At 47.5% G+C, this 19,986-nt stretch overlaps 1 protein-coding gene across 1 annotated transcript; it reads left to right on the top strand.

Moving 5' to 3' along the window:
* Positions 1–1,285: 1,285 nt before the first annotated feature.
* On the top strand, positions 1,286–17,725 carry TMED10 (transmembrane p24 trafficking protein 10). Its single transcript, XM_051621411.1, has 5 exons — positions 1,286–1,569; positions 5,523–5,643; positions 10,700–10,773; positions 14,942–15,068; positions 15,478–17,725. The coding sequence occupies exons 1-5, from the start codon at positions 1,333–1,335 to the stop codon at positions 15,597–15,599; spliced, it is 681 nt and encodes a 226-aa protein (XP_051477371.1). The 5' UTR covers positions 1,286–1,332; the 3' UTR covers positions 15,600–17,725.
* The last annotated feature ends 2,261 nt before the right edge of the window (positions 17,726–19,986 follow it).

Below are 19,986 nucleotides of genomic sequence, written 5' to 3'. Positions count from 1 at the left end.
TGGACTGGAAGGGACCTTAAAGATCAGCTAGTTCCAACCCCCCTGCATGGGAAGGGACACCTTCCTCTAGATCAGGTTGCTCCAAGCCCCATCCAACCTGGCCTTGAACACTTCCAAGGATGGGGCAGCCACAGCTCCTCTGGGAAACCTGTTCCAGTGTCTTACCATTCTCAACACTAAGTAATTTCTTCCCTATATATATTCTAAATCTACCCTCTTTCAGTTGGAAACTGTTAACCCTTGTCCTGTTGCTACAAGCCCTTGTAAAAAGTCCGTCCCAGCTTTCCTGTAGCCCCTTCAGGTACTGGAAGGCTGCTCTAAGGTCTCTCCGGAGCCTTCTCTTCTCTAGGCTGAACAGCCCCAGCTCTCCCAGCCTGTCTTCACAGGAGAGGTGCTCCAGCCCTCGGATCATCTTCATGGCCCTGCTCTGGACACGCTCCAGCAGCTCCATGTCCTTCTTGTGTTGGGGGCTCCGGAACTGGACACAGTGCTCCAGGTGGGGTCTCACGAGAGCGGAGCAGAGGGGCAGAATCACCTCCTTTCACCAGCTGGCCACACTTTTTTGGATGCAGCCCAGGACACAGTTGGATTTCTGTGCTGCAGGGACACATTGCTTTCTCATGTTGAACTTCCCACTGACCAGCACCCCCAAGTCCTTTTCCTCTGGGCTGTTCTCAGTTTTCCACCCAAGATGTATTTGTGCCCTGAGCCAGGTGCAGGAGCTGTCAAAACTGCTCCCATACCTCTGTGGCTATTGTATGTGCAGGATGCTGACCCAAGATACATCTGATAAGACTACTTTTTTTTTTTTTTTTTTTTTTTTTTTTTTTTTTTTTTTTTTTACTGAAGAGGACAAGAGGGAAATTACTCAGAGATTTAAAAGAATAATTAAACAGGACGTTTGTCTCCCAGCTTAGGGCTCCTGGGGGGGGCACCCCGCTGTGCGGGAGGCTCTGCTCGCCCACCTTCAGCAAGCTGCGCCGCGCTGGAGCATCCTTCGATTGTTTTTCATGTTTTCATGTTTTTAATGAATGACGTTGTTATTAATCATTAGCGTTGATTTTCAATGAACGAACCTCACCCACCGCCCGCCCGAGAGAGAGGGAGGGAGGGAGGGAGCGGCGGCAGCGCCGGGCCCCGCCAGCGCCGCACCGGGAGCCGCCCGTGACCCCCCCCCCCCGCACCGGGAGCCGCCCGTGACCCCCCCCCCCCGCACCGGGAGCCGCCCGTGACCCCCCCCCCCCCGCCCCGCCCCGCCCCGCCCGCCGTGACGCGCGGCGGCGGTCACGTGGGGCAGCGGAGGCCCGTCCCGCCGCAGCCGGAGCCGCCGCCATGCCGCTGCCGCTGCCGCTGCCGCTGCCCGGCCGCCCCCGCCCCGGGCAGCCTCTGCTCCAGGCGCTGCTTCTGCTCCTGCTGCTGCTGGGCCCGGCGCGGCCCATCTCCTTCCAGCTGCCGGGCAAGGCGCGGAAGTGCCTGCGGGAGGAGATCCACCGCGACACGCTGGTCACCGGCGAGTACGAGATCAGCGCCCCCCCGGGCTCCTCCACCGGACCCTCCGCCAACCTCAAGGTGCGGCCGCGGCGGCGGCTCCGGCGGGTCGGGGCGCGGGGGGCAGGCCGGGGCGGGAGGCGCGGCCCCGCCTCCCCGGCCGTGCGGGGCGGGGCGGGGCGCGGGGGTGGGCGACGCGTTCCACGCGTGACGCCAGCCCAGCCACGCGTGGGCCTGGCCTCCCGCCTGTGGCGCAGCGCGGGAGGGAGGGAGGGATGCGGCAGCACTCGCCTGGCGTCGAGGGCCAGGGCCTTTGCCTTCTGTGTGCGGGGCAGGGAGGGAGCGGGGTGGCCTTTTGGCTTGAGCCAAATACCGGGTTTTTTCCCCCAGGGATCTGGCTGCTGCAGCACGTCCCGCTGGCCGCCGTGTAATCCCCGTGCCAGAGGCGTGCTGCTGGCCGGGCCGCTGCGATAAGGCCGTACTGAGCCTGCCCACAGCGAGCAAGGAGTAGTTAGGGTGACGTGGCTTTCCAAGGGCTCCCTCCCCGCGCAGGGCCTGGCACGGCGGGATGGAGCAGCAGGCCGCAGGGAAAGGGCGAGGGGAAGGCTTGGAAAGAAGGGTTTGGTACAAAAAATGGCTGTTGCTGTCTTGCTGTGCCATGCCATGGCTTGCAGGGATTGTAAGGAGACAGGTGTTTGTCACTTGAATTCTGTGCACAGTCTGCCTTCCTCAGGCTTTCTTCAGATTTCCCACCTAGCTGAGTAAGGTCTCTTGCCATGTAACCAGTTCGCTACACCTTTCTGTCTGATTTTTATTTCTGTCTAAGCTCCCAAAGGCTTCCAAAGTAAGCAGGCAAACAAACTGAGACAGGATGGTCTGCTTGGGCATCTCGAGCTGAGTCTCACTCAGTGAGTATCTGAGATCTCCTGAAATCAAGTTGCCCTTCTAGCATCTGCCAACATGCACCCAAAGGCCTTGGGTTATTCTTGGCAGCAGTGCTTGGCTATGGCTAGAGAAGGCTGTTTCTGGAGTCTTGCTTTTTTAAAAATCATGTTCTCTTGTTCTTGCATCATTGTAAGAGGAAGCTTGCCTGTGTGTAGGTGGAGCCAAGCAGCTTTAATGGTTTAAAATGTTGCTATAGTATTTGATGAGTTGCTTGTATTTCAGATCAAGTACCATGTTCCCATCTATTACTGCTTGGTGATCGAGGCTCCTGGTTCTTTGGTTGCCCATTCTTAGGTCAACTGACCCCACAGTCCCTTCCAAAACTGACTTACATGACAGAGGACTTGTCTAGGGAGGTGGCGAAGCAATGAATCCCACTCTTGGGTCTTAATCTGGCTTTGCTCTTAAGCTGGTGTTCAGGTAGGCCTGCTCATGGAAGTTCTGTTTTACTGGAACTGTGAAATAAAACTAATATAAAGTCCTCTACTCAGGAGTCCTCTACAAAGGAGAAAGAATAATCTATGCAATTTTTACTTTCCTTCCTATTGTTTAGGTGTGCTGTGGCCTCCCAGTGTGCTAGGCCTGTTGTAACGTGCTGTAACCCCTCTATTAGGGGTATACTTATTTTTCGTGTCTTTCGTGTGGGAAAGCTTAGTTCAGGACAGCATGTCTGCATGTGGTATCTCTTTGCACTGGGTGGCCTGCTTTTAGTCCCCTGGATTGGGCCACCAAACACAGGAGGCTGGCAGTTAACCCTGGCCGGGCTCAGTTCGGGACGTGCCGGTGAGCAGAACTTTGTGTGCACGATAGCTGAGCGCCAACAGTGGCACCCTCTGTTCTGCAGGAATCTGCAGGCTGTGCCAGCTGGCTGCCCACGGGTGGCAGAGGTCTGGCTTGGGCCTGGCCATGTGCCTCTGCCCCATTGTCGAGGCTGGCAGTTTGGGGAACCATCAGGCTGTTTGTCAAGGGCGAACAATGCCCTGTCTGTAGGGGATTGCCTTACCGTAAATAACGTTAGAATAGCATGAAAAATCCCTTTCAGGTCAACTCCCCCACAAGTGTTCTGGCTGAGCTATTAGCAGCTTCTTCCACCCCCGCACGCCTGGCTGAATGGGCAGTGTATTTGGCCGATTTGGGTGATGCTATTCAGTTTTGATGAAAGTGGGTAGCAGGGCTTTTACTGCCCAGAATCCTGTTCATAAGCAGGCAGTTGCTAGAGCTGCAAAGGGCAAAAACAGATAAAGCTGCATAATATCCCCTAGCTAAAGATTAGCTCTGATCTCTAGAAAGCCATGAGGGAATGGGCTCAAAACAATGGGGACATTTGAAAGTTTTCTTTACTGTGTATTTATCACCACTTCTTGGGCTGGAGAAGCCGGTGTGCAGATGGTATGATCTCACCCTGATGAGGTAGGTGTCTTGCTTAATTGGGACTGCTCCATTGAACAGTGAGCATCCTGTGGTGGCCAAAACACACACTTTTACACCATGTCTGCATGCTCAGACACAGACAGTCCAGCTCTCCCAACAGGTTCTGCTTACTTGAGCTGAGTGCTTCCCATAGCCTGGTGGCTTCCAGACAGGAGATGGCTTGTATTGGTGGCTTGTGTCTGGGGGATTGCAATGCAGCTGCCTGTGCCTGGCTGTGCAGGCATGCTTTTATCTGCTCACTGCTCAAGTACAGGTGGAGCTCTGAGCTGGAACTACAGCACAGAAGTTGTTCTGGGATGCCAGTAAATACCATATGGTGCAGTGGAGGCTACGACAAATCCCATAGTAGACAGTTGCAGGATAACCTATAGGTAGAGAAAGGTTGTTCTTGATGTCTTGCCAGCTCTGGTTTATACATTGAGGCATGAGGGTTGTTATACTTTATTATTTTTCCTGCTTTATGCGGCAACTCTTATTATCCATGTGAAGGTCTGCACCTGTTCTGAATCCAGCTGACTGTGGGCATCAGTGGTACCCTGTGGCAGGGAATTCATTAGGTGTTCTAATAAGAAAGAAGAGCATTTCCTTAGAAGGATTTCCTGTACATAGTCCTTTTATATAGCCTTTGTACAGGAAACGAGGCTGTTTTACTGTTTAAGATGGAGTAAAGGAGATACTTTGACTTACCTTCTCTGTACCACAAATCATTTTATGTTCTTCTGTCTTATTACGCCCAAGCTTTTCAGCCTTTCTACTTCTAAGACTTTAAAAGCACCTGTGCTTTTCCAGCATGCCTGTTGAAGGATACAGTTGAGGGACATTCCAGTGGAACAGATTCTGATGATTTTCTTGCAGTATTGTAACATCTTCTGTTTTTTTCACCCCTCTGCATCGTCAGTGTATTTCAACTGGACAGAGCCTTTAATTGAGCATCAAGTCTGCGTCATGAAATGTGTGTCCTTTTTTTACTCTTTGTTGAAGTGTTTTTTGTAGACCTTCTACAGTTTTTGCCTATTCTTAGTAATTTCATACTTTGCAGAAAGCAGTCATTGTTCTGCCTGCATAGTCTGAATTGTCCTCTGAAGTGGCCACTGTTACAGATCTTGGCACTCAAACTTTGTACAACTCAGGCCCATCCTGATGCTGCATTTCTAGAGGAGTAGATGTACCCTTCGCCATTTCATCTTCTGGGGGATGAGTCTTTTTTTGTCCCATAAGGCTTTTCCATATCTCTGTTGCTATGGGAATTTATGAGTTTTGCTTGCAAAATGAAGGTGATGAATAACAGTTTGTTTCAGCTAGAGTTCCTAAATGTAGTCTGTATTCAGGGGTTATAGGAGGAAGAGGAATTAGTGTGGTTTTTAGGTTTTGGGGTTTTGTTGGTTGGTTGATTAATTGCTTTTTGGTGGGGTTTGTTGGGGTTTTTTTTTGGTTGTTTAATGTGAAAGTCAATAATTACCTTAGAGGCATTCTGACTTTGTCCACTCCTGGAGTGGGGATAAGGAGGTGAGGAATTGATATAATTGGAAGGAAGGAGGGAAACTGTTGAAAGAGAAGGCAGCAGATCCAAAGGGGAGGCTAAGAGAACTCCTGCACAGGCAGCATGAGCCTGTGTCAGTGAGGCACAGTGTTTCTTACCTTCATTGTCTCTTTTACAGATAACTGACTCAGCTGGGCACATCCTGTATGCCAAGGAAGATGCCACTAAGGGCAAGTTTGCCTTCACCACTGAAGACTACGACATGTTTGAGGCGTGCTTTGAGAGCAAGCTTCCTGTGGGTAAGTGAAGTGAAAGGTCTGTTGGCTGCTTCCACCTTCCGATCAAGTCCTCATAGATACATGGATTAGGGATATGGTAAAGTGATCCTGAGTGTGGTCTGCAGAACACTGATTTTCAAACCTGTTCTTCAGGAGGCTGTGAGCAGTCTCACTGCAGAATATCTGCTGTTGGGGTTGCGTTTGAAGCTAAGTAATCCTCTGTGGCTGTCATGTAGAGAACTTGGGTTTCCTCTGAAAGGGGAATCACATGTTCCTCCCACAGAGTTCACCACCATTGCAACAAGTGGCATGCCGGGGAGCAAATGGCACCTCTCTTGCCCTTTTCATGCTTCTCCCCATCTCACAGTTGAGCAGGATGCCATCATCTCCAGCATCCTGTCTTTCTCCCCAGCTAACCATCTGTCCCCATTTGGTGGAACATGATTTCTCCACAGTGTGTACATGGCAGCAATCCTGTGTTGGATTGGTGACCACTTTCTGCAGCTGGGAGTGGGCAGTGTGTGTAGAGAACGCGGCCTTGGTTTGCACCCACAGCTGCTCTCTTGGTGGTCAATAAAGGGAAGGGGAAATGAGCAGGACGTCAGCCTTGCATTTGTGCTGCAGGGACAGTTGCCTAACGAGCGCTGAGGCTCGTTTCCTGTGAGTGTGACGCATGTGCTGCCTTGAGTGGCTGGGCTCAACTGCAGGACAAACGTGCTGAAAACAGCCACCACGTTGGCTCCATTTGCAGTGGTGTGAGTGCATGCAAGCTCATAAGTGCTCACATTTTCTCATGGTCACTGTCAAGAGTTCTGCTCCCTGGACCTGATTCTTCTTAAGTCTTATCCTAAAAGATCCCAGAGCTTTTAACAGAGCAGTTGATAGCAGCATGACAGAATCACAGAATTGTCGGAAGGAACCTCTAGAGATCATCTAGTCCAACTCCCCACTAAATCAGGATTCCCTACAGCAGATTACTCAGGACTGAATCCAGGCAGGTCTTGAATATCTCTGTAGAAGGGTAATCCACAACCCCCCAGGGCAGCCTGTTCCAGTGCTCTGTCATCCTCACTGTAAAGAAGTTTTTCTTCATAGTTAATGGAACTTCCCATGTTCCAGCTTCTGCCCTTGCCCCTCGTCCTGTCCCTGGGAACTTCTAAATAGTTTAGATCCGTCCTCCTTTCACCCACTCTGTAGGCATTAATAAGGTCTCCCCTCAGCCTTCTCTTCTCCAGGCTGAAGTGTCCCAGCTCTCAGCCTTTCCTCATGGGGCAGATGCTCCAATCCCCCAGTCGTCTTTGTCACCCTCTGCTGGACGCTCTCTGGTAGTTCACTGTCTCTCTTGAACTGGGGAGCCCAGACGTGAATGCAGTATTCCAATGTGGCCTCACCAGGGCAGAGTAGAGGGTGAAAATGACCTCTCTCGACCTACTGGTCACACTTCTTTATTCAACCCAAGATTCCATTGACCTTCTTGGTCACAAGGGGACGTTGCTGGCTCTTGGGTAATGTACTGTCTTCCAGGACTCCCAGGTCCTCCTCAGAACTGCCTTCCAGCAGGTCCACCCCTAACCTCTATTGGTACATGGGATTCTTCCTTCCCAGGTGCAGGACCCTGTCCTTGTTGAACCTCATTATGTTCTTTGCCCAACTCTAGTATTTTAGAGATAAGGCAGTAACCCCAAATGCTAAGGATTTTGCTTTTATTTCACTCCAAAGGTAGAGCTTCCAAATGCTCCTTAATGCATCAAAATATGCAGGCACTAGTGACTTATCTGGAAGACATTCATGCTGTTTACTGTCCAGCACCTGGATATTTGGGAGGTCTCCAGGCAGTCCCACAAACCCTTTGGTAGCTTTTGTGTGATCACAATCTGAGGTGGGAAAGGCTTCTTTCTTTACATGTGTCTAGACTTATATTTCAGTGCTCATGACCAGAGATTTCTTGCTTAGACTGAGCCCTCTACGGTTCTTTTGCTGGCAGCAGAGTGATTGTTCTCTGGCTCCCCTGTATTGTTGCAAATTTGTTTTAAAGCTTTTGGTACTGATGAGAAGAAAGTGTTTCAAAGTGCAGCTTCTACCTGGTGACCAGTGGGGTGATTAGGTGGCAAAATCTAGAGCCATTCGACTGAGCAGCTGAATCCTTTTCTGGGGGCTTTCTCTTTGGGGGCCTTCAAGCTGCCATTTTATTTTTGGACCCAGATGCCCCAAATTCCTTGCTAAAGAGGGATGCTATGTGATGAGTATGTCCAGATTTCCATGCTGGTAATCAAAGAAGTATTAAAGGGAGGTGGCACTGCAAAGGTTGATTATATGCAGGACTTGGTTAAGGTACTGTGGGAGAAGTAACCACATCAAAAGGAAGAGCCTTGTTTCCTCTCTAAGGTCAGCATGGGAATGGGATCACAGACTAAGTGCTGCTTCATCCCCATGTTTCTTTTTACAGGTTGTTTGATTTTGGTTTATTTTCATTTCACAGTCTTATCAAGTAAGTGGTCAGGACTTGTAGTATAGCAGCCAAGGAGGGTGTTGGTGTGGAGTACTGGAAGAGAAAAACTGTTGATAGAGGAAGCTCAGAGCCGTTGGGTCCTGAAGGATCTAAGCAACTGGGATTTCTCAATCCTTAACCACAGAAATGAGGAAGAGGAAGTGAGAAGGAGATCCTATTTAGAAGGTCCACCTTATAAGAGTGGAGGTGTTCTTAGGGTGCTTCTTGGAGCTATGGGTGGTTGCATGTCAGGCTTTTTTCCGCCTCTTCCAAGGTGGAAGGGTCCTGTCTTCCTGATCAGTTCCCTGTTCCCAGGGACACTTGCTCTCACACCATATGCAAACCTCTGAGAGGGAACAGCCTGGCTAGCACTACATGCTCCCCTGGAGGTGCTCTTATTGTGTGCTGATCTTTGCCTGATTGCTCTTTCTGTAATCCATCTCTTCCCAGACTTTCTTAAGAATGTTATGGCTCATTTTTTTTCTGGAATTCCTGTGGGAAAAATTCTTGACATCTAGTCCAACCATACTGTTTTCCACTGACTTTGCGAATTAGGAGCTCCAGTTATCTCCCAGGGAACAGTTCTGGACTCCAGTGAGATGACATCTTGAAGGCCTCCTGGGGGATGTAGGTATGAGTTTAGTTCAAGACCTTCAGGACTTAAATGTTTTTCTCTTTGCTGCTGATTCAATCTGCTCTGGTAAGCTCTGAATGCAGAAAGAGCAGGGAGTTGCTGAGGATCTGATGAGCGTGAAGGGAGCTGCCTAGTGCCTTGGGCTCAGTAAACTTGTAGAAGAGCAGCTTGAGTTTTTCCAGGCCAGTCCCTGACAATGTTAACCTCTTGCAGGATGTCTGCTTTCCATCCCTTTGCACTCAGCTGCCCTAAGATTTCTACTTCCTTACTGCCTCTTGGCAGCTCTCCCTCCCAGCCTGACAAATTAATCCTTACAGTTCTATTCTCCTGTTTACTGGCCTTTTCATCTTTCTCGTCTCTTCCTGGAAGCTCCAGCTCTCCACCCAAGTTGTTCTTATTTAAACAACATTAAAAAAAACCCTTACTGAACTTCGTGCTTTGAATTTTCTTCTGCAGCTACTGTTGGCTGTCCTATCTGCCATTGTCCAGGCATGCAGAGATATGGATGATGGTCAAAACTTGTGGGTTGGAGGAGGAGCACTGGGTGTTGTATACAGCCTGTTTGTTAAGTAACAGTTGTGGGGCTTGAGTTTGTTTTTACAGTAACTCATCTTTTATAAGATGACCAAAAAACTCCATCCTAATCCTAATTTATCCATTATGGTCTTACATGGCTGGGTTTGAATTTTGAGCTCCTGTATCCCTCAGGAAATTTAAGAAACAGTATGTAGTTGATATGGACCATCTTGTTGATATGTTATTCCATCTTCTGCTAGAAGTAGAAGGTGGAGGTGATTCTACTCAGGCATTGAAGAACTGTTCAGTGGGTAGAGAGAAAATGTGAGGGTGTTGTACTGAAGATCTGGAATATCTTCCTAGCTCTGACTGGAGTCACCCAGAATAACTTGAAAATAAATTTGTTTGTGGACTGAAGAAATGTCCACTTGGCAGCCTCCTAAGGCAAAGTGTGAGTATTGGACATGCTTCTGAATGAAGACTCTGGAATTCGTAATATAAGTGAATTCAGACCTTGTGTTTTGCTGTCAGCCAGCTGAGGACAATTGTATGACCCCAAAGCGCTGGGATTTGGGAATGTCTTCTGTATTGACATGTCCTTGGTGGGTGGTATAGTGGAATATGATACTCAGGTCAGCAGACATGCTGCATTCTTTAGGGTATCCTATATGCCTATCCTGTATGTTCCCAGATGTGACAGTTTGCAGCAGTTAAAAGCAGCCATTAGCCCTAAGTCTCCTAGTTTTGGGGGCTACAGCCTTAAAGATACTTCCTGTGCTGTTGACTGCAGCCTTCTCCTACTCGCTGTTTGTGCGGCTCCAGCTGGCTGTTCCCTGAAGGGGCGTTTTCCTGGCTTCAGAGGGGGCTTGCATTAGCAGTGTGGGTCTCAGACATCTGTGCTGTTCTTTCCATGAAAAAATATGTTGGTAAAGGGATTGCCTTCATTTCTGCAGACACTGCAATAGTCCTCATATGCTATATCCCTCAATTAGACCAGTCTACCTTCTGCTCCTTTGAATGTAAAATAATTTACAGTCCCAGTAACCTTGACAAGTTGTGAATGCACTTCCTGCTAGGAGGAACGTGGGCTTCCCAGTTGAACATTTGTCCCTTTGGTGACTTGTCTTTTGCCAGGCTGTCTCACAGCAGCTGGTATTCATCTTCTAATCCTCTGCAGTTTTTACAGTGATTTGCATCCTACACACACTTAGCATTTTTAGTTACAGCTTGTTCTCATTATCTTTGGGAGGTTCTCCTTCAGCCAGGATTTATTGTGAAGTCTCTGTATTTTTAGGCTGGACTGTGCTGCCTCCGCACTTAGCTGCAGACATGCAGGGAGGGGAGGGATCTTGTGAGTCCTTCCTCAGTGGTGGGGAAAGCTGGTGATTTCCTGGCAGGCGGAATGTTTTGCACAATGAATCCTTTCATTATGCTTCCAGGAACAGGGAGGATGCCGGACCAGCTCGTGGTTCTGGATATGAAGCATGGAGTTGAAGCAAAGAACTACGAGGAGGTATGTCCCCTGGCTGCCTGCACTGTAGACTCCCCTTTCCCAGCATTCACGTGATGCCATTTGTAGATCTGGGGCTCATGATGAGAAGCTGTTTTCCCAGCGGTGATGAAAGCCTGTCTGCAACTTACAATTCCAGTGGAGCTTAGTGTGACAGGGGAGGAAAAAAAAAAAAAGGACAAACATCAACCAAAATTAATTCTGTACTCTGGGAACTGGAGCCTAATGTGTGAATTTCTTTTCTAGGGCAGCGTGACCCAGCTTCTGGGCATAGACATTAAGAGTCAACCGGAGGCTGAGATGTGAAGTTTCCCCAGTCACAGCAGTGGGGGCATTTTAGGTTAATATCAGTTCCTTCTAAAGGTCAAGTTGCATTGTTACCTCCTTAGCTTCCTGACTGTAAGATGTACTGGCTCAGCAGCCCTGAAATGGTGTATTTCTAAGAACTGACATTGTGTCAATGTAAAGGTGTTGGGCAGAGAAGTAGCTAGTGTGAAATGAGTATTTGGTTTGAAGGTGTGACATTGCAAATAGGCATAAAACCTGAATTTTTCCATCATAGGAGGACATAGCTGTCTTAGACCCAAGAGCCAGCTGTGAGGAATAGCTGTTGCTTTGTGACTCAGGCAGTCCTGGCTGGTTTGGGTGCTGAACTTTGATGGATGTTGCTATTCTTTTGGCTTACTAGAATTGGGTCAGTCAGCCCCCAACACAGACCCTGTGCCTGAAAATTAGAGTTGGTGATGGAGAATATTCTTGCAGAAGATTGCTGTGTCCACTGCCCACAATAACACAGGAGATGCCTTAGGGAGAATAGTGGGTAACAGAGGAGGCTGTGTATGGTGCTAGAAAATGAGCAAATTTCTAAGATGGGTATGCTGGAGATTTTAGATACTTTTGAGCTTAGGGCTAGCTGGTCCTGCATGGCTTGAGTCAGTCTAGAGCACATCCTATGCAGAGAGCAAGAAAGTGTTTTGTGTCAGGGAAAAGCAGAACAATTATTGCTTAAGTCAGTCTAGATCACATTATACACAAGCAGTAAAAAAGCGCTGGGGGTCAGGGAAGAGCAGAGCAGTCTTTGGTCCAGTTCTTTGGCAACCAACTACTGAAGGATTACAAGATGTTGAAATCTTAGGGGATGACCCCTGAGAGCGTAACGGAGGATGACGGTGACTACATTTGCACAATCTCTTTAAATACAACCCCACAGCATACTCTTGAGTTACATTTCTATAATGCTACCAACAACTATTGCCCCTATGCAGAAAGGTTCTCTTAGGCCCATATGCCTGCATACTCACAGGTTGTACTGATACAGCTGTCTTGGAATGAAAGTATGTATCCATTATGCTCATCACTGTAGATACATCGATGGAAAAGGTCCATGGACAAACAGGAAAAAGGAAGAATTTAGACTTGCAGTCCCACCTGATACCAAATGCCAATCTTGGCAGCATTGGCAAGCAGCCTTGACTTGTGAGGACCTCAAGAGTGGCAGACTGTGTTGAGCGTTGTCGAGCAGCGTGTCTGCAAAGAACTCAAACTGGTTTACTGTTCGTACAGCTGCTACGGATGTTTAGCCACACTGCTTTGCAGTGTGCTTTCTTTTTTTCATCCTCTTCCTTCCCAGGTTGTTGTAGTATTTGTGGGGTTTGGCTTGACAGGTTGCTGTACGGCTGCAGAGGGAATGACAGTTGCTCAGGTTTCTCTCCTGGAATTGCTGCCTTTTGGAGCCTTTTACTTGTGATGTTCATCTGCTGTAAAGTACCAGTGGCCTGTCTTCCTCCACAGGTCTTCTTGTTGAAGAGAGGGGATAGTAGGAAGTAAGGAGACTTGATGTAAAGAGTTAAACGAGGGTGACAGGCACTGTGCTGCTTGTGCATGGATATATATGCAGTGAGAGGAGGGGTGATGTTCCAAGTCTAGCTTCATAAGCTTTCATAGATCCCGACGTCCTTGGAGCAAAGGAACTGGGAGAGTCAGCTGGGTTAGAAAACCTAACTGCATGTCAGTGTCATACCTTAGATCTCTGGGGTAGGAAGGAATAACATTCTCCGTTCAATAAGTAGAAAAAAAAGCTAGTAAAAAGTGAAGAGATTTTTCAAAGGGCACCAAGAAGGCTTGGTGATTTACATTCCTTTTCAGATCAGCTACTTGTCAATCCTTGGGTACAGCGTATCTGTTTCTGTGCTAGAGAGACAGTTGGGGTTTGACAAATTCTTGAATGATCCCTGAGTAGTTCAGTGGAGTTGTTTTGGTTGTTCTGGTGGTCCACATGTTCCTTCTAGGAGCATTACAGATGTTTGGAGAGCTTTTTACGAAATCCATTGTAGCAGCTGTGCATATTGGCTTCACTAGGGATGAAGAGGTTCTACGATGTGTCTCTCAGAGTACCTGCAGGACTAAAAGTAGCTATCAGGTGTTTCTAGTTACGCCTAGTAAAAGCAGCTGAAGGGATGCAGAATGGAGCAGTTTTTTCCCTGGTGGAACCTTTGTAGCCTGTGAGTGAGGAAAAGTGCCTCCATTAGTATAATGGAGCTGGTGAAGGTGGAAACAGCTGGTCAGTAGAGTTGCCTGAGACCTGTGTGTGTCACAGACCTGCTACTGTAGCTGTGTCAGCAGAGTCTGGCCATAGGCACACTTACCTTAGGTGCCAGTTTTTGAGCAGAGCTCTGCTGACGGATACATGTCAAGGCCACAGGGTTTTGTTAGTACAACCTATTTGGATAAAAAGCGAGAGGGGTTTAACCTCCTGCTTCTTACTCCTCCTCACAAACACACTCTGAATTGACACTGCTGTGCTTGCAGAGCTGTAATATACAGCTTGCCTCAGCATAAAGATCCTCAAATGACTGTTTGATGGCCTGCAGCTTGCCAGGATGTGTGTGTCATATGAAGACCCTTCAGTGAAATGACTGATGACCTCGCCTGGTCACAAGCCTCTTTTCAGATGGGTTCTGATGCCCAGGCAGCTGCCTCTGGAAGCAGAATTCTGGGGATGCTTGCACCCTAGGAGTCCTGTTCCTTGCCTGTTGGCACCTGGATGCCATCCTGAGACTTATATCTGAGTAATCTGGTGTGGCAGTGAGACCAGTGGTGAGCTGCAATGATTCTGGTAGTGTATCTTTCTTCTGCTGTGTTACCTGGGCACATGGCATCAAGCCTTTGTGGTGGGGGCCTGTAATTATTGGTAATAGTGACAAGGACCAGAGTTACCCAAACCCTATGCTGTAGCAGTGGCAGGAATTGCAGTTAGCAGTAATGTTCTTATGTCACAGATTTTACATGATGTGTAGTCAGGTTATAGCCAGGACTGAGGCAGGGACATGTTTACACATTCAGCTGTGATTGCTGTTGTGGACTGTGCTTTTGTAATTGAATTCCCTGTGGATTTGTCTTTTTGCATACAAGTGTGTGACTTGCAGGACGGTGAGTTGCGTGTTCTGCACAAAAATTATGTCCTATAAACCCAGGTTTTATGAGGGAAGTGCATTTTTCTTTCGAGCTGGCTCCCAGGCATTCTGTCCCATCAGTAATCCAGCAGCGTCGCCTGGTGGCTTGAGGGAGATGAAGCACTTTGTAGCTGCCTGGTCCCTACCAAAAGCTTATGCTGTTCTCGAGGTTGTCAGTCTAAGTGATAAAAGCCCTGAGCTCTTGTGGGTGTCATCAAACCATTACTACTGAGAATCAGGCTGCCCGGGCTTTCTGGGCCGTGTGGCGACAATTGGGAAACTGAGCCTCTGTGCTAATATCCTGTGTGCCTGTGAAATAGTATTGTGTGCGTGTGTAAGTTAGTCACCTGTACCTCAGTGTGTGACTTGTATTCACTGGAGGTGTAGTCATGTGGCAAGCTCTTCTACCCACTCCTCAGAAGCCAACTGTGAATAAGCTAACGTTAGGCCAAATAAGGAAGAAATGTGCTTGTGTGCATACTGTGCTCCTGCGTTGTGTGGGAGGGGTAGTAGGAAAGTCTGTTTCAGAGAACAGGTGGGAAAAGTGGTAGTGTTTTGTGCAATGGTAGTTTTTGGCTTGTAGAGGTGCTTCCCTCTACAAGGGGATGGCTGTCCCAGTTCTGTATTATGTAAGAAGGTTTGGCTAAAACTGGCAGTAGAGACCCATGTGGAGCCTTTTGAGTTTGGCTCAGTGATTGTTTGACTCTTCTGTTTTCTAGATTGCAAAAGTGGAGAAATTGAAGCCTCTGGAAGTAGAATTGAGGCGTCTGGAAGATCTTTCAGAGTCCATCGTTAATGACTTTGCCTATATGAAGAAACGAGAAGAGGAGATGAGGGACACAAATGGTAAGAGACTGTACTTCTTCAGAGATGTGGAGCTCTAAGACCCCTTACTTCTGTCCTAGTAACACATTCAGCAGAACTTGGAGATCAGGCAATTACAGTGGTCTCTGCCTGTTCCCTTCCTAATAAGGGAAACCTGCTGTCTCCATTCCTAATGTGAACTGCTCTGTACCATTTAATGTTGCTCATTAACCACAGTTTTACCTTGTTCCCTCTCATTATCTATCTTGTTGTACCCTTCACTTTTATTTTCAAGAACTGCTGGTGCTTGGGTGCCCTTACCTTCATGCTATATGATACCTTGCCTTTGCAGTTTCACACGGGTGGGGAGAGAAAATCCTAGGAGCTTTTCCCTCTTGAGGTGCATCCTGTGATGTCAGACTCCTGTGCAATGGTTTGTTATCTGTTTCAGAGTCGACAAACACCCGAGTTCTATACTTCAGTATTTTCTCCATGTGCTGTCTCATCGGACTGGCCACCTGGCAGGTTTTCTACCTGCGTCGTTTCTTCAAGGCCAAGAAACTGATTGAGTAAAGGAGCAAGTCCTCCTCCCCCTCCTCTCAGCCCCAGCTGGACACCGCTGGGACCCAGCCATGGCCCCTTGGAGCCATCTCACAGATGACACCCACTGACTGGAGCTTTTCTGCTGATACTTGGACCCTAAAGGGGGAGGGGAGCCTAAACATTGGAGGCAACGGGGGACTTGTGAAATCCTGTTGGATGTTGAGGGTGGGGGAGGTTTTCATAGGTTTGGCAATTCCTGGGGCAGAGATTAAATAAAAAAATTGTTTCCATGACAGCTGCAGCAAGTTTTTGCGCTGTCTGTTCTCCTTTTAATAATATTGGCTTGATTATGTCTCCCATCTGTGACTGTAGTGTTACTCTGAGCCACTTGACCCTGCTGAGCTGTCGAGGTGCCGTGCAGCTGGCACCAGGGCAGAGTGGGGCTTTCTTGTTCTGACCAGCTGGGATCTAAGCCTTGTGCAAACAGGCCTGAGTGCAAAACAATAGGATTCATCATTCTAGCAGGGCCTGAGGATAGAGGGAAGTCCAAGGATTGGTCCCTGTTGTGGACCTCTGTTTTTCTCCCTGTGGGAGCCAGTGTCTTTGTGCTGACAGGTGAGGGCACTTGAGCATACGGTGATTCAGCCTGGAGAAAGGGGAGCCTTGGAAGGAGGGCTTCGGAATGTGTTTGAGCTGAAGGGAGAACCCTGCTTTGATCAAATAAGCTGTCCAGCCTTGGTCTTGCCCTTGCTCCATGTGTTTGTCTTGGATTTGCCTCTCTTGTTCAAAATGATTCAGCAGTTTTCCTGAAAACCTTGGTCAGGGTTGGCCTTTTGCAGACAGGATGCCTCAGTCAGATACAGGCAGAACAAGCAGGAGCAGGTTATGCTTGAAAACTTAGTCTTACATTGAGCCGGAGACTTTTCTCATCTAATAGTGTAGCGTTTATCCAGCAGGCAGCTGGCTGAATCTCATTTTTTTGAGACCTCAAAGCAAGGTGGGCTGCTGCTCCTGTGAAGCATGAGGACTTGTGTCCTGATTTGAGGTCTGAGGGTGCAAGGGGTGCTTTGCAACTTGGCAGAGGGGTTGTTGGAAGAATGTGGATGAACTCAAAAGCGCAGTACAGGGTAGAAACACGAAAATGCTGTTGGAGGGGAGTTGGTGTCTGAACAGTGCTCTCAACAGAATTGTTACTCTGTGTGGTAGTACAGAGAGGCCATCCAAATGGCATGATGTTAAATAAGCCAAGCTAGGAAAAAAAAACAAAACACAACAACCGGCAGGTTAACTTCCTGGACTTACCTGATGCAGTTTTTAGGCAGTGATTAAAATTATTTCACCTTCTCTGCATTTCTTTGAAACAAGTGGTTCAGCAGCACAGCATTCTGGTGTTACGTGCCTAGACACTACTGGCCAGGGAAAGGGTTGTCATGGCCCTGGGCCTAGCCTACCATTTTGAAAAAGCATGGTTTTATAATTTCTGACTGTATTCTGATCTATTGCTGGGAAGGAAACAGTTGTCCAGGGTGAGGCAATGGGAAAGAGGATGAAAACATGACTGCCTGTCATCTAAATACACTGGTACTTTGCCTCCCCTTTGCCATTGCCAAGTTCCTGGAGTTGTTAGTTCCACTGGAAAGTGCATAGATTGCTTTTAATTAGTTTCTTTTTTGATAAAGCCATATTAAGAACCCAAGTCCACTCCTCTGCCCTTGCATCCATTTTATCCTTGTATGGTTTTGAAAGCTGTTACATTGCAGAGCAGCAGCGATGCCACAGGGCTGAATTACGGAAGTCATTTGACGGTGGTTTTGTGTCCTACAGTTTGAAGCCTATAGATCTGTTAAGGTTTTGCTTTTGTTTTTATATAACTTGGAAAGACAATACAAGAAAGGGGCTTTTCCAATCTTGTCTGTTTTGATATCCTCTCCCCATCCTTATCAAAGTTATCTTTGTCTAAAAAATGGTGGTGAGGCCTTAAGTTCCCCAGATGACTGTTACGCTGTCATTGTTCTGGTGTTGCATTTTGATCTCCACTGTACTTGTATGGTTACTCGGGAACAGGTTGGGGGGACTGGTGTGGATTTACCTGTAATGACTGATTGGGGGATTATTTTGTCAGTTTTCTCAAATAAAATTTCTTCGGGGAAAAACAATCCACCTTAGTTGTCTGTGTGAGTCTTGTCCGCTCTGTGCACATTCTTACTGATTGCTGTTTCCTGCAAGCTGACCTGTCGCAGGAAGCAGCAAATACACAGACTCTCCACAAGCCTTTGGGTTTCCCAAGTTAAAGTTCATTGGTAAAGACTGGTAAATTGGAGAATTACAGACTCTATAATAAAGATACTGGCTGCACAGGCTTCTCTGCAGAGCAGGACTAGCACAGCAAGCGAGGTGTCTGTAATAGAGATTTGTTTCCTTTCTTCCTCCCCCCTTCCCAATTTATATCCCTCTGTGTGTGGGAATTTTGAAGCTGATAGTGAAACAGGGCTGGTGCTCTAAAGCATGAGAATTCAGTTTTTCACTGTTGGCTCCCAAGTAAAATCTAGTTCATTAAGACAAATGGAATTACTTTCAGTTTTGTGCTTTAGAGGAGATTTTAAATTGTCATGGAGGTGAGTTGGTCCTATGTGAGTGTCAGAAGCTTACTGAAGAGTGGTTACTGAAGTGTTTACTGAACTGCTGTTATATTTCCTTTGCTGAGCCTGTGAGCCTTTTGTCACATGGCCAAGTGAGATTTGTACCCCAGTCCTGTTACATGGTATAAGAGCTACATAACTAAACAGTATTATCAGGGAGAAATTTGAGATGGGAAACTCCCAGATCTTTGGATAAGGATTAGCCCCTGCAAATTCTTGCCCAGATGAAAATTTGAGTTTGTGAAATCTTACAGCTGTTCTCATGCGGTAGGTTGGCAGTGGGTCTGGGCTGTTTCAGAGTACTGTGGATGCAGAACTGGTGTCTCATTCCATTTTAGTTCTGGGAAGTGGGCTAAAGTTGAGCTGTTGCAGATACTTGGGTCTGAGCCCATCTTTGTGTGTGACAGATGCATCGCTATTATAATTGCCTGTAGCAAACTGCATCAGATGTTTCCAGCCTCTTCCACCCACTTGTCAATGTGACTAACGAGCTAATTATCACACAACTTAACACCCTGCGTGAGTATTCCTAAGTAAGGTTTATCTCTGCATATTCTCCCTCCTGCTGTGCCAACGTAGGCTGCACCCTGAGCAAAGTGCCTGCTGCAGCTGCTCTGTGTATGTATGTGTGAGGGGATGAGTGTTTTACACACTGCTCGTTTCTTACAAGCTGCTCAGATATGTGAGAAATAAACCAAGTGTACAACGTCTGTATTGTCTCCTAACTGGCAGATCAGGGACCTTTTGGAAACTCATTGATGAGATCACTGGGGGGATTCCTGCCTGTGCATTTCATGGGGTCCTACAGGAGAGGTTTGGGAAGGTAGCACGGCTCCTCTTCACCCTGTCAGTCCATGTGATGTATTCTGTCTGTCTCATATATTCGGTTGTGTGCCTCTGCTGTGCTTTCAGATGCTGTAGATGGCTTTGCCTTTAGTGAACAAAGTTTGTGGGAAATGAACTTCCGATACGTTGAAGGTGGCTTGTTGCAAAGGAGAGAGCACAAACTTGAGATGGATGCATCTTTCATAGGAGAAAAAAGGTTGGGTCTGGTGAAGACTGTGAAAGTTCAGGGTTGGTAGTTTTGTCTGCTGTCCCTTCTCCACCTGAAAAATTTGTCAGGCTTGTTATTGTTCTGTCCTTCCTGTCCCAAAACCACAGACTTTATGCTGCCTTTGCTACTTGGAAGGACAACATCTTTGTATGGAATTAGTTACGATGGACAGCAAATAAACTTTGACGGATAAGTTGCTCACTTTTAAAATAGGTGCGTATAATGATGAACAGCTCTTTAACCCTCATCACCTTGCAAGGAACCCTGTTTGTTGTTTCATGCTCAGAGCCATAAAGCATCTCCCCAGGGCAGACGATAAGAGCTAACCAGGCTTTATCATACCTGGTTTTTGGGATTTGTGCTTCAGCTCCTGACATCTCTGGTAAGTATAGGATCACCTGTCCTGGCATGAACATCCCCCATTGTTGAACTCCACTTTTCCATCTGTGGTTGTGACCGGGTTCTTTGAAAACAAAATATTGACATTGTGATGGTGTACATTATCTATAAAGAAAATAAATCACTTGCCTAAGATTAAGGTTGCTAACACTTCCTTCTGGCGGGGAAGTTACTGCAGCTCCAGAGCCAAAATGCTGTTTATGAAGACTTCTGTTTATTTCAGTTTTGTTAGAGAAAGGTCGTGAACTGTAACACGGTAAGGGATGCCATTATGTTTAACTGATGGTGTCAAGTATGTGTCCCCTGCAGGTGCCCTCATCTTTCC

The sequence above is a fragment of the Apus apus genome, chromosome 5 (genome assembly GCF_020740795.1).
Source record: "Apus apus isolate bApuApu2 chromosome 5, bApuApu2.pri.cur, whole genome shotgun sequence".
In the NCBI taxonomy this organism is placed as follows: domain Eukaryota; kingdom Metazoa; phylum Chordata; class Aves; order Apodiformes; family Apodidae; genus Apus; species Apus apus.
Note: the sequence above shows the minus strand (reverse complement) of the source record. Positions and strands in the feature narration are given on the sequence as shown.

Bases quoted from the DNA above. Each gene is read 5' to 3' on its own strand.
- TMED10 (XM_051621411.1), top strand. From the start codon at position 1,333: ATGCCGCTGCCGCTGCCGCTGCCGCTGCCCGGCCGCCCCCGCCCCGGG. The intron at 1,570-5,522 runs GTGCGGCCGCGG...TCTCTTTTACAG, and splicing joins GACCCTCCGCCAACCTCAAG to ATAACTGACTCAGCTGGGCA. The intron at 15,069-15,477 runs GTAAGAGACTGT...TATCTGTTTCAG, and splicing joins GGAGATGAGGGACACAAATG to AGTCGACAAACACCCGAGTT.